At 45.0% G+C, this 12,486-nt stretch overlaps 1 protein-coding gene across 1 annotated transcript in view; it reads left to right on the forward strand.

Moving 5' to 3' along the window:
- Positions 1-12,486, forward strand: part of LOC126163042 (sodium-coupled monocarboxylate transporter 1-like) — a 141,696-nt gene that overhangs the window by 103,693 nt on the left and 25,517 nt on the right. Inside the window, exons 11-12 of the mRNA XM_049919925.1 lie at positions 2,552-2,738; positions 10,819-10,905. Coding sequence (XP_049775882.1) covers positions 2,552-2,738; positions 10,819-10,905 — 274 coding nt within the window. The remainder of the gene's footprint in view (positions 1-2,551; positions 2,739-10,818; positions 10,906-12,486) is intronic.

Genomic DNA, 12,486 nt, shown 5'->3' on the forward strand with positions numbered 1-12,486 from the left:
TCACATTACACCACACCACACCACACTGCACCACATGACACCACACCACACCACTACACACCACACTGCACCGCACCACACCACACTACACCACATCAGATTTGTATTGAGGAGGACAGATATTCAAATCCCCACCCAGCCATCCTGATTTAGGTTTTCTGTGATTTTCCTAAATCGTTTAAGGTAAATATCAGGATGGTCCTTTTCAAAGGTCATAGCTGATTTCACTATCCATTCTTCCTCAGTCTGAGCTTCTGCCCATCACTAACGACCTCCTCATCCACGGGACATTAAACCCCATTTCTGTGACTCGTCAGCCAACATCACAACTCCATAGCACCACTAACGTCATGACACAATAACCCCACATCACTAACCAACATCACGACCCCATGTCTGTGTGCACCGACCGGAGTGGCTGAGCGGTTCTAGACGCTAGTCTGGAACCGCGCGACCGCTACGGTCGCAGGTTCGAATCCTGCCTCTGGCGTGGATGTGTGTGATGTCCTTAGGTTATTTACAGGGTGTTTCAAAAATGACCGGTATATTTGAAACGGCAATAAAAACTAAACGAGCAGCGTTAGAAATACACCGTTTGTTGCAATATGCTTGGCACAACAGTACATTTTCAGGCAGACAGACTTTCGAAATTACAGTAGTTACAATTTTCAACAACAGATGGCGCTGCGGTCTGGGAAACTATATAGTACGATATTTTCCACATATCCACCATGCGTAGCAATAATATGGCGTAGTCTCTGAATGAAATTACCCGAAACCTTTGACAACGTGTCTGGCGGAATGGCTTCACATGCAGATGAGATGTACTGCTTCAGCTGTTCAATTGTTTCTGGATTCTGGCGGTACACCTGGTCTTTCGCGTGTCCCCACAGAAAGAAGTCACAGGGGTTCATGTCTGGCGAATAGGGAGGCCAATCCACGCCGCCTCCTGTATGTTTCGGATAGCCCAAAGCAATCACACGATCATCGAAATATTCATTCAGGAAATTAAAGACGTCGGCCGTGCGATGTGGCCGGGCACCGTCTTGCATAAACCACGAGGTGTTCGCAGTGTCGTCTAAGGCAGTTTGTACCGCCACAAATTCACGAAGAATGTCCAGATAGCGTGATGCAGTAATCGTTTCGGATCTGAAAAATGGGCCAATGATTCCTTTGGAAGAAATGGCGGCCCAGACCAGTACCTTTTGAGGATGCAGGAACGATGGGACTGCAACATGGGGCTTTTCGGTTCCCCATATGCGCCAGTTCTGTTTATTGACGAAGCCGTCCAGGTAAAAATAAGCTTCGTCAGTAAACCAAATGCTGCCCACATGCATATCGCCGTCATCAATCCTGTGCACTATATCATTAGCGAATGTCTCTCGTGCAGCAATGGTAGCGGCGCTGAGGGGTTGCCGCGTTTGAATTTTGTACGGATAGAGGTGTAAACTCTGGCGCATGAGACGATACGTGGACGTTGGCGTCATTTGGACCGCAGCTGCAACACGGCGAACGGAAACCCGAGGCCGCTGTCGGATCACCTGCTGCACTAGCTGCGCGTTGCCCTCTGTGGTTGCCGTACGCGGTCGCCCTACCTTTCCAGCACGTTCATCCGTCACGTTCCCAGTCCGTTGCAATTTTTCAAACAGATCCTTTATTGTATCGCTTTTCGGTCCTTTGGTTACATTAAACCTCCGTTGAAAACTTCGTCTTGTTGCAACAACACTGTGTTCTAGGCAGTGGAATTCCAACACCAGAAAAATCCTCTGTTGTAAGGAATAAACCCTGTTGTCTACAGCACACTTGCACGTTGTGAACAGCACACGCTTACAGCAGAAAGACGACGTACAGAATGGCGCACCCACAGACTGCGTTGTCTTCTATATCTTTCACATCACTTGCAGCGCCATCTGTTGTTGAAAATTGTAACTACTGTAATTTCGAAAGTTTGTCCGCCTGAAAATGTACTGTTGTCCCAAGCATATTGCAACAAACGGTGTATTTCTACCGCTGCTCGTTTAGTTTTTATTGCCGTTTCAAATATACCGGTCATTTTTGAAACACCCTGTAGGTCTAAGTAGTTCTAAGTTGTAGGGGACTGATGACCTCAGAAGTTAAGTCCCGTAGTGCTCAGAGCCATTTGAACCATTTGAACCCATGTCTGTGTGTTACCAGACAACACCTCGAAACAATGTGTCTGTGTCCCCACCTGACACGATGACTCCATGACCCCATGTTCATGACTAACAACACGACTCCATATCTGTTTCCTCTGGCCACCACCACGACGACATCCCTTTTGTCCCCAAGAAACACAACGATAAGATGTCTTTGTACATCCCGCAAACACCACAATTCTGTATCCCCATGTTTCCACTCAATAACACGAGGCCATAGCCTCATGCCCCAGCCGACAACAAGACGCGACACCTCTGCGTCCCCAATCAACACCGCGGCCCAATAGTCGTGGGTTCCCAGCTAACACCACGACACGACGTCCCCTGCCAGTGAGGCGGCAGAGCCCTGGCACTGCACGTCCGGTGTGTTGCAGCACGGTGGCGGCGGCGCTCAACTCGCTGGCGGCGGTCACGGTGAGCGACTTCATGCTGGGCGCCTTCCCCGCCATCAGCATAGCACCAGAGAAGGCCGGCACCGCCGCCAAGTGGGCCTCGGCCATCTTCGGCGCCATCAGCTTCGCCCTCGTCTTCGTCGTCGAGCGCCTCGGCGGAGTTCTCCAGGTGAGTCCATTCCTCGAGCTGCTCGCCGAGTCTAGCTCGGACTGCCCGCTGGTCTCCACTTGCAAATACATATCGAAACTCGGTGTACCTGCGTGGGACGGAGAGTATTTCGTATCAATATAAACTACTTCCATTCCCATATCGAGCTAGGGAAATACACTCCTGGAAATTGAAATAAGAACACCGTGAATTCATTGTCCCAGGAAGGGGAAACTTTATTGACACATTCCTGGGGTCAGATACATCACATGATCACACTGACAGAACCACAGGCACATAGACACAGGCAACAGAGCATGCACAATGTCGGCACTAGTACAGTGTATATCCACCTTTCGCAGCAATGCAGGCTGCTATTCTCCCATGGAGACGATCGTAGAGATGCTGGATGTAGTCCTGTGGAACGGCTTGCCATGCCATTTCCACCTGGCGCCTCAGTTGGACCAGCGTTCGTGCTGGACGTGCAGACCGCGTGAGACGACGCTTCATCCAGTCCCAAACATGCTCAATGGGGGACAGATCCGGAGATCTTGCTGGCCAGGGTAGTTGACTTACACCTTCTAGAGCACGTTGGGTGGCACGGGATACATGCGGACGTGCATTGTCCTGTTGGAACAGCAAGTTCCCTTGCCGGTCTAGGAATGGTAGAACGATGGGTTCGATGACGGTTTGGATGTACCGTGCACTATTCAGTGTCCCCTCGACGATCACCAGTGGTGTACGGCCAGTGTAGGAGATCGCTCCCCACACCATGATGCCGGGTGTTGGCCCTGTGTGCCTCGGTCGTATGCAGTCCTGATTGTGGCGCTCACCTGCACGGCGCCAAACACGCATACGACCATCATTGGCACCAAGGCAGAAGCGACTCTCATCGCTGAAGACGACACGTCTCCATTCGTCCCTCCATTCACGCCTGTCGCGACACCACTGGAGGCGGGCTGCACGATGTTGGGGCGTGAGCGGAAGACGGCCTAACGGTGTGCGGGACCGTAGCCCAGCTTCATGGAGACGGTTGCGAATGGTCCTCGCCGATACCCCAGGAGCAACAGTGTCCCTAATTTGCTGGGAAGTGGCGGTGCGGTCCCCTACGGCACTGCGTAGGATCCTACGGTCTTGGCGTGCATCCGTGCGTCGCTGCAGTCCGGTCCCAGGTCGACGGGCACGTGCACCTTCCGCCGACCACTGGCGACAACATCGATGTACTGTGGAGACCTCACGCCCCGCGTGTTGAGCAATTCGGCGGTACGTCCACCCGGCCTCCCGCATGCCCACTATACGCCCTCGCTCAAAGTCCGTCAACTGCACATACGGTTCACGTCCACGCTGTCGCGGCATGCTACCAGTGTTAAAGACTGCGATGGAGCTCCGTATGCCACGGCAAACTGGCTGACACTGACGGCGGCGGTGCACAAATGCTGCGCAGCTAGCGCCATTCGACGGCCAACACCGCGGTTCCTGGTGTGTCCGCTGTGCCGTGCGTGTGATCATTGCTTGTACAGCCCTCTCGCAGTGTCCGGAGCAAGTATGGTGGGTCTGACACACCGGTGTCAATGTGTTCTTTTTTCCATTTCCAAGAGTGTATGATTCTCCAAATGCGTTGCCTGTCTTTTCTCATGATCGAGACTTCAGATAAACGAGGATGGTGGGAGCACAATGTTGCACAGCCTTCCTCAAATACGGATTCCCTAAATCTGTCCAACATGGTTTCGCGACAACTATGTCGCCTTTTACAATGTTCCCTTCCCTACGGTTTACTGCAGTATAAACACCTTTCTAAATATGCAGTTAAAACATGTACCTTTTAAAAACAGACACGTCTTCTACAGCACATTTATAATATTATCGGAAAGGTGGACATTACTAACAGCTCATAATGCAATTTCTACGAAAGACTGTTGTTGTACTCATCTGTATAACACTTCCAGATACGAGGCTCAGTTCTTCGATGTCTAGGAGCGACGGATAAGTCCAGATTTCGATGATCCATGGCAAAGAAGCTTTTCTTCGACCTGAAGATTTACTGATTTATTTCACATATCTCATTCGTATTGCCATTCCTGCATTTCTGACAAAAAGTTCTTTTCACACTAAAGAAAACCTTTACATTTTAATATCTGTTTCCAAAATCAAGCATATAAACATGAGAAGAAATCTTTTCACATACATCTTTCAGGAGAACTATGTGAGACAAAGAGAAAACGCTTCCCGCACTAGTCTCATACCTCAACAATGACTGCCGATTGTGGCGCGCACTTTATTTTGTATCTTAGATCATTTCTGGAATTTTACAGAAACGGTAATGATTCAAATTACAGTATATTGCCATTTCCTATTTTTCAGTAGTCAGTAATTTAAGCGAAGCTACTTTTTTTTTGAGTTTATTAAAATTCAAGGATAAATTTAGTGACACAGTTTGCTTTAAATTAACTAAAAGTAAATTTTAAGAATTCGAAATATGTCACGTGCTTAAGACAATGAATATTTCTCTTTTTCTACCATGTTATTGTATTTATGAGAAATTAAGCCCGTTTCGAGTATATGATAACTATTTTATAAAAATGTTCAAATGTGTGTGAAATCTTATGGGACTGAACTGCTAAGGTCATCAGTCCCTAAGCTTACACAGTACTTAACCTAAATTATCCTAAGAACAAACACACACACCCACGCCCGAGGGCGGACTCGAACCTCCGCCGGGACCAGCCGCACAGTCCATGACTGCAGCGCCTCAGACCGCTCGGCTAATCCCGCGCGGCTAACAGTTTTATACTTAACGAATAAATCATTTTCATGAACAACTACGTAATTGTCCATTGTCAGTAATCTGAAATAATGTACGTGCCTTTTGGTATCTCAGGTGAAGTAGAATTTATGGGATAACTAGTTTTCTTACCCCCAAGATTAGTTCACAGAAATGAGCAACGTTATAGTTATGTTGTGTGCCAATTTGGAAGAATGGAAAGCCTCATCATATGTACCAATATACAACGTAAATATCTGTAAAATGTGAGTCACATAATTTGTAGCTGAATTGTAGTTAAAGTATTACTACGAAAGAAGGTGGTATCGTAAATTTCGGTTATCTTTAGGTGTCCTGTCAATGTTGTTGTGTTACGCGTTCCCTCAAGAATTCACATTCCAGTTTCTCAATAATTTCTGTTATACTTTCGCATGGGCGGTTCCGGCCAGTCACGTTCCTAGCCATGTAGCTCAGAATTCGTTCGATTTCAGCTCTCTGCCTATATGACATGGAGCTCTCTGCCTACTTGACAAGGAAATCAAACGTTGGAACAGCACTGGGGAATTGGTCGACCTACCATTTTGCAGACGATTTCTTTCACAGATGTACTGCACGTTGTCAGGAACCTCCCAACAAATCCAAGTCTGGCATTTGTCCTCCCGTATCTATTCGTCCATGCATGTCACTTCTTAGTATTAATTCTCAACATTGAAACGATGTGAACTGATCCATATACTCTCCACATATGCTGTAGTCGTGTAATGGCCGATTCTTTCTTTTAGTTATCTGCATTATTTTGCATTTATCCACGTTTAAACGGAGGTGTTAGTCATTACAACAAGTAGAAATTTTGTGCCTCTGCATTTTCTTGCGACATTATTTTCCTGTAGACAGTAGCATCGGCAGCAAACAGTCTGACACTGTGCACTGCCCACCTCCGTGGCGTGCTGTTGTGGCGCTCTGCGTCTACCAGGGTACCTCAGTGAGCGGGCTCTGCTTGACAGTCTGCAGTACATGGAACATGCAGTAGTAACACACACACATCAGGAACGATTTTATGTAACCGTGGATCAAGGGGTGCAAGTTTCACCATGCCATCAGTATGTGCGTATACGCGCGCATGTGTATGCGTGATGAGTGTGGGAGGGAAGCAGGGTTTCCTACGTCTTTCTAAATTTTGGAACGATATGTTTGTTACTCTTGCTTTTTAATGAGAAGTTTAACAATTTGTCATTTTTAAGCACGTTCTCAAGCAGCGTCCATGAGTCGATAGTGATTTATAAATCGGTAGCGAAAGTATTATTTTTTATGTTAATGTTAAACAACAGAACAGAGCTTCTACATGATTTATTAATAAGTAAAAAAAATTTACTAGTGCAATGTATACACTAACTACCGCGAATATATAGTCTGTTATACTGCTTTCGTTAATGCTTCCAGATGCTACTCTTGAGTAAAATTTGTTAATAGTGATGTTCTTCAAAGCATGGCAGTTTCTGATGAACGTGCGACATTCTTCTTTCTGCATATCTGATCAGCAGAAGTGAAATGCTTGTAACGCGGCCGTCGAGTTTTATAATTTATATTTCTTGCCTACTAAGGATTGGTGACCAAAGGCGAAAGACAAACACACGTTGAAGGAGTACGGTTCTTTAGCGTGTCTTGTTTCGAAAAAAAAAATCATTCAGACTAGAAAGATATATAATATAATCAGCGCTGACGGAGGTGTGATCAGTGATTTACAAAGAAGTCTACGAATCCCTTTTATTTGTATAATACGTTTCATAACAAATAACCTGCCAGTGTTAAAGAACGACATTCCCACATATGCACACTACAGTACCATAAACAAAAAACAAAAAATACACATAAACGAAAAATTTCTAGCAAAATTATCGAGAATGAATTTTCACTCCGCCACAGTCCCTATAGGGGTAAGAAATTACTATGCTGGGCTTTAAATTCAGATTAATTGCCATATCTATTACGTGAGAGAAAAGCACTAACTCTATGTACTGAATTTTAGAATCAATAATACAACAATCTCGGCACGAAATTCTTAGCTTTATTTTACAAAATCTGTTCGCAACTTTCAACAGTTAAGTTTCCGCAGATATGTCAGTTAAATTCAGTTGAAGCGATTTCACTCAAAATTACAATCACTTTTAGCCACTTTTTGCTGGAAGTGCAGTCGTGCTGATGAAATAATCTTGTTCTCTGTTTGTCTGTAATGAGGTCGCTCAGTGTACGTAGAGACTTAGAAACTACGTTACACGTGTCGTCCCACGCGGAGACCATTGTGTGCCAAGAGTAGCACACATTCACAAAGTGTCTACATGTTCCTGTTTGACTCCAGACACAGTTCTCCTGCATTACGGAAAACAAGTGCATCACAGTATAAGTGTGTGTGTGTGTGTGTGTGTGTGTGTGTGTGTGTGTGTGTAAAAATGTGGAGCAACTGGAGAGGTACTCTAAAGCTAAAGTACGCGGAACGGTACAATTCTTGAGGGCAAAACGTCTAAATAGCACATACAATCACATTGAAATTCTGGCGGTATGTGCACCAAATGCAGTATAGCGTCCAGCCGTAGTCACATGCCGACAAGATGGCCAAAACTGCGCAGATGTGAGTGATGCCGGCAGGAAAGTCCAGATCTAACACCGTATGTTGTATCCTGCCTGCTCGTCAAACATGGGGTGCCTCGGAAACCTGCTTCCTCGGGCCGCTAGACAACAATTAAAGAAAATCGTATTAATGAATTTCATTACAGAAAATAAATGACAATACTTAACTTTGAGAAATACATAGATGTGTCGCAAGCAAATGGCGATATGCAGTACAATCAATGTCCTCCAGTATAACGATTCCAATACAAGTGAAGTAATACATTGATGCGTCTATCCAAGTCGTTCGTCTTGGCGCTTCTGTAGAACTGGGCTGCGACCAGTCGGGTGCAGCGCTTATGTTCTGTTTGCATAGAGGGCGCTGCCGTCGCGTTGTCGTCCTGGAGAGGGGACAGTCAGCGAGCAATTTGCTGACGTCTTCTTCACAGCCCTCTCTGCTCTAACATTCTGGTGTGCCGGCGCTTGACTTTACGCCGTAACACCATGTGATTTCTATCTTTTCGGCAAGCTGGAAGATTTTACAACCATGAGCACGTCCACGCAGTGGTTCTCGAATCGCTCCGTAACGAAGACCGGATTTCAGTCGTCGACGAAGTGAACGGTTGCTAGAACGTTCCGACCTTTGTTTACAGCGACTTGCTCATTACGTTGACATGTATCTGAATCACTTTGACGTGTACCGCAGCATGGAATAAAAGTTACTTGGCCTGTCTTAATAACGAGTAACTCACTTTCTGACTTCCCTCGCAATTCTCTCTGCTACAATGCTTTTTCTTATCTCGGCATAAATTGCACGCTCTCACTTTCTCCCTAAAGTTACAGCTGGCAACAGGAGGAGCCAAACACTTAAAAGGACAGTCTGCAATGCTGGTACATTTTAATCATTTATTCATTTCTAGGCAAATCACTATGCATAGAAAGACCGCCTATAGCCAGCCTGTCTACGGCCTAGACACAATGAACCTACAACTAGAGTTATCGTCCGGACTGCGACTTCGTATGACAGCAGGAACACTCTTGTGGTCATACCATGTACCCTGACTGCTGATTTGTACGCCAGTCTCGTGATTCGACCTGCTGTGCTGCCACGCTTCAACAGGATTCCAGGAGGTGTTTCCCAACAGGATAGAGCTCGACCATATAGCACTGTTGTAACCCAACATGCTGTACAGAGTGTCTACTTGTTGTCTTGGCCTGCTCGATCATCAGATCCGTTTCCAATCGAACATGCATGCGACATCATTGGACGACAACTCCACAGCAGCATTAATTTATGTGGTTGTTTAACAGCGCGCTCTATGCTGACCGATCAAGAGCAACAGACATTGAACTCCATCCCGCACACTGACATCGGCATCTGTACGACTCAATGCATGTTTTCATCCTTGCATTCAACATTCTGGCCCTTTACTGCGGTTATTAATGTACCAGCATTTCAAATTCGCAGCGGCTCTTCTCTCGCCCTTACATTTTCCTGTCATCTTGCAACGTTAATCACCGAAATATGTCACCTGGGCAAATGTATTGCTGAAGTGCCATTACCCTACATTAATTATTTCTTGGTGTTGGGATTTTTTCCGACAGTGTATTTTGTACACTGCCACGGTCTCAAAAACGTCAGTCCTCGACAAAAGAGAAGAGAAAATGTTTTTGTTCCCGGAGCCATTAATCCTGTGGCATTACGTCTTATTTGCTATAATGCAAGTACAGAAATACAGCATTGCATTTTTAAGTTGTAGAACTGTAATCGACAAAAACTGCGTCTCATGTCTTTTAAACTTTGGAACTCCAGAGGTACGTACATCTTGGTGGAAAGACCAAGCACCATCTGCTAACGCATATTTGGAAGATTTCCTCCGTGGATTGGCACGAGGGTCAAGTCCAGGGACATGTAAGAGACTACCGAGAACCCAACACCAATCAAAATGCGTTTTGTGACAAGATGGCGCTTTTCTTATACTACTGGAGAAAAATAGAATATTACTATTTGTATAAATTACACACAAAGTCCCGTTCTTTTCACAAATCACTTAAATCTGTTACTTGATTAAAATTTTCACTGCACAGTGGCGCATGTACTAAGGCAGGTCAAAGCAAAGTTTAAAATAAATTAAGGAAAAAAACTAGTCTATGTACCCATACTGACAATTTACTGTGTCGCGACATGGTCCAAGGGGACAGGTGGAGCTGCTTCGTACAGCAGTAACACATCGGTTTCCATCGGTTCGAATGCTCCGTGTAACGAACTGGACTGAAGCAGCCGGCCGGTGTGGCCGTGCGGTTCTAGGCGCTTAAGTCTGGAACTGCGTGACCGCTACGGTCGCAGGTTCGAATCCTGCCTCGGGCTTGGATGTGTGTGATGTCCTTAGGTTAGTTAGGTTTAAGTAGTTCTAAGTTCTAGGGGACTGATGACCGCAGATGTTAAGTCCCATACTGCTCAGAGCCATTTGAGCCATTTGGACTGAAGCTTTAGCCGGCAGAGAAGAGGCACATCATTACTCCAGGCTCGACCATTGTCTGGTCAAGTCACTCGTCACTGGAAGCCGATAAGATCACTGTGTGCTCTTGCCAGCTGGGACAGTAAATGTGAAACACCTTCTTTTGTCCAAACGTGAGCGAATTCTGACACGTAAAAGTGATATTCTGCAGCCTTGTACAAAATTGGTACTGTTTTGCAGCTTACTGACAACGCCTGTTCTCCGTCTGTTGTGACAGGTGGCGCTGAGCTTCAACGGCATGGTGGGCGGAGTGACGCTCGGCATGTTCTCGCTGGGGATGTTCTTCCCGTGGGCCAACAACAAGGTAAAGACCCCCTGAGACCATTTATCTAGTTTTTATTAAGAATGAAACTCCTCCAGCTGTACTTTTCATATTTATTTGGCTACTAGTTTCGACGTTGCGTCAACGCCATCTTCAGGCCCTATATAACACACCATACATAAAACAAACAATGTGAGGCATCAGTAGTCTGTGAGCTATTGTACAAAATAAATATACAGTATTATAAACATATTTTATAAAGGATGACTTCATTACAAGTAGTCACATTTCATTCATTTTCATTAAGATACAATTTACCTTGACATTAGCAATTTATATGGTACAAACAAGTACAAATAAGGTTATATATACACGGTTATTTCCATTACAGATCAATACCAGACATTTGAATGAAATGGGGGTATATGTAAGTCTAGGTGACAAACCATTCCTCTTAGAGGTAATAATATAGGCATGAAACAATACTAAAATTGTGCTAAAAGCGAATAAATAAACCCTTCTTTGTGTGCACAATTTAACTAACAGGAAGGAAAATATGCATTGCCAATCAGTCTATGTAAGGTATGATTCCATTGTTTATAAATAGAGAAGGGTGGGAAGCGTGGAAAGGAGAAACGTTTGCATAACACTGTATCGTCATCACTACAAAGTAACAAAGTGAAATAGGTTACTTAAACAGCATCATTCATAACGATACGAAACAGAATTGAGGAGGAACTGGAAGAACGATATGGAACCAAAATGTACCATTTCAATTTTAGTGGCATGTTAGCTTACATTTATCTTGTTGGAATGAGTAGATTCATGAATTGACTCATGTGTATTTATTTTACACCATTGACTACCTTTTAATATATTAACTGAGTTCCATACCACTCTTCCATGTCGAAAACATTATCCGGCTGTGCTCACAGAATTTACTTGAAGCTCAAATAGTGACTAATACTTTAGTTATAGCGCCCAAAGTTTAGACACGCGGTTTAGTTCAGCACAAAACTTTGGTACAGTGATTTTTTTAACCCTATTCGATGTTTCACTATGTCTATGTAGGTGTTTAATCTTCAACAGTTCCACATTTCTGATTGCCATACAGTGTTTGACCATGGTCCATAAATTACTATATCCACAATAATAACCACAATGGTTTAAAAAATTTAAAACACTTCGAGGACTGGTCACAATATCTTTGGAAGAACGTTATTCCCGGTACAGCTAGGAATATATCTCCTCACGAAGACAGAAACTGCGACCCTGCTCACCTACGCACATCAGCTACACATATGACCTGATTGTGGCATTGTTCAACTATTGGAACTTTGCGAGTCCTCTGAATTTGGGGCTGGTGTTCACTGCGGTAGGAGTAATGGCGACAAATTCTCAACAATGTGTTTTACCGGAATTTGTGCCACTCTTAGCCCATCTGTCAACGTCTGAGGGGTGTCTCGAAGTGTAGTTCAGTGACCCGGGATGGGCGCCAAACAATGGGATAGTGGCCGTTCAAGTGTATCTGCATCCCTTCCGAGTAGACTGTATCCATTTCGCTTCAAGAACCACGGGTTAGTCTGGCATCTGCGTTGTGGCTACACATACGGTATGGTTATC

This window comes from Schistocerca cancellata, chromosome 2, assembly GCF_023864275.1.
Source record: "Schistocerca cancellata isolate TAMUIC-IGC-003103 chromosome 2, iqSchCanc2.1, whole genome shotgun sequence".
NCBI classification, from domain to species: Eukaryota; Metazoa; Arthropoda; class Insecta; order Orthoptera; family Acrididae; genus Schistocerca; species Schistocerca cancellata.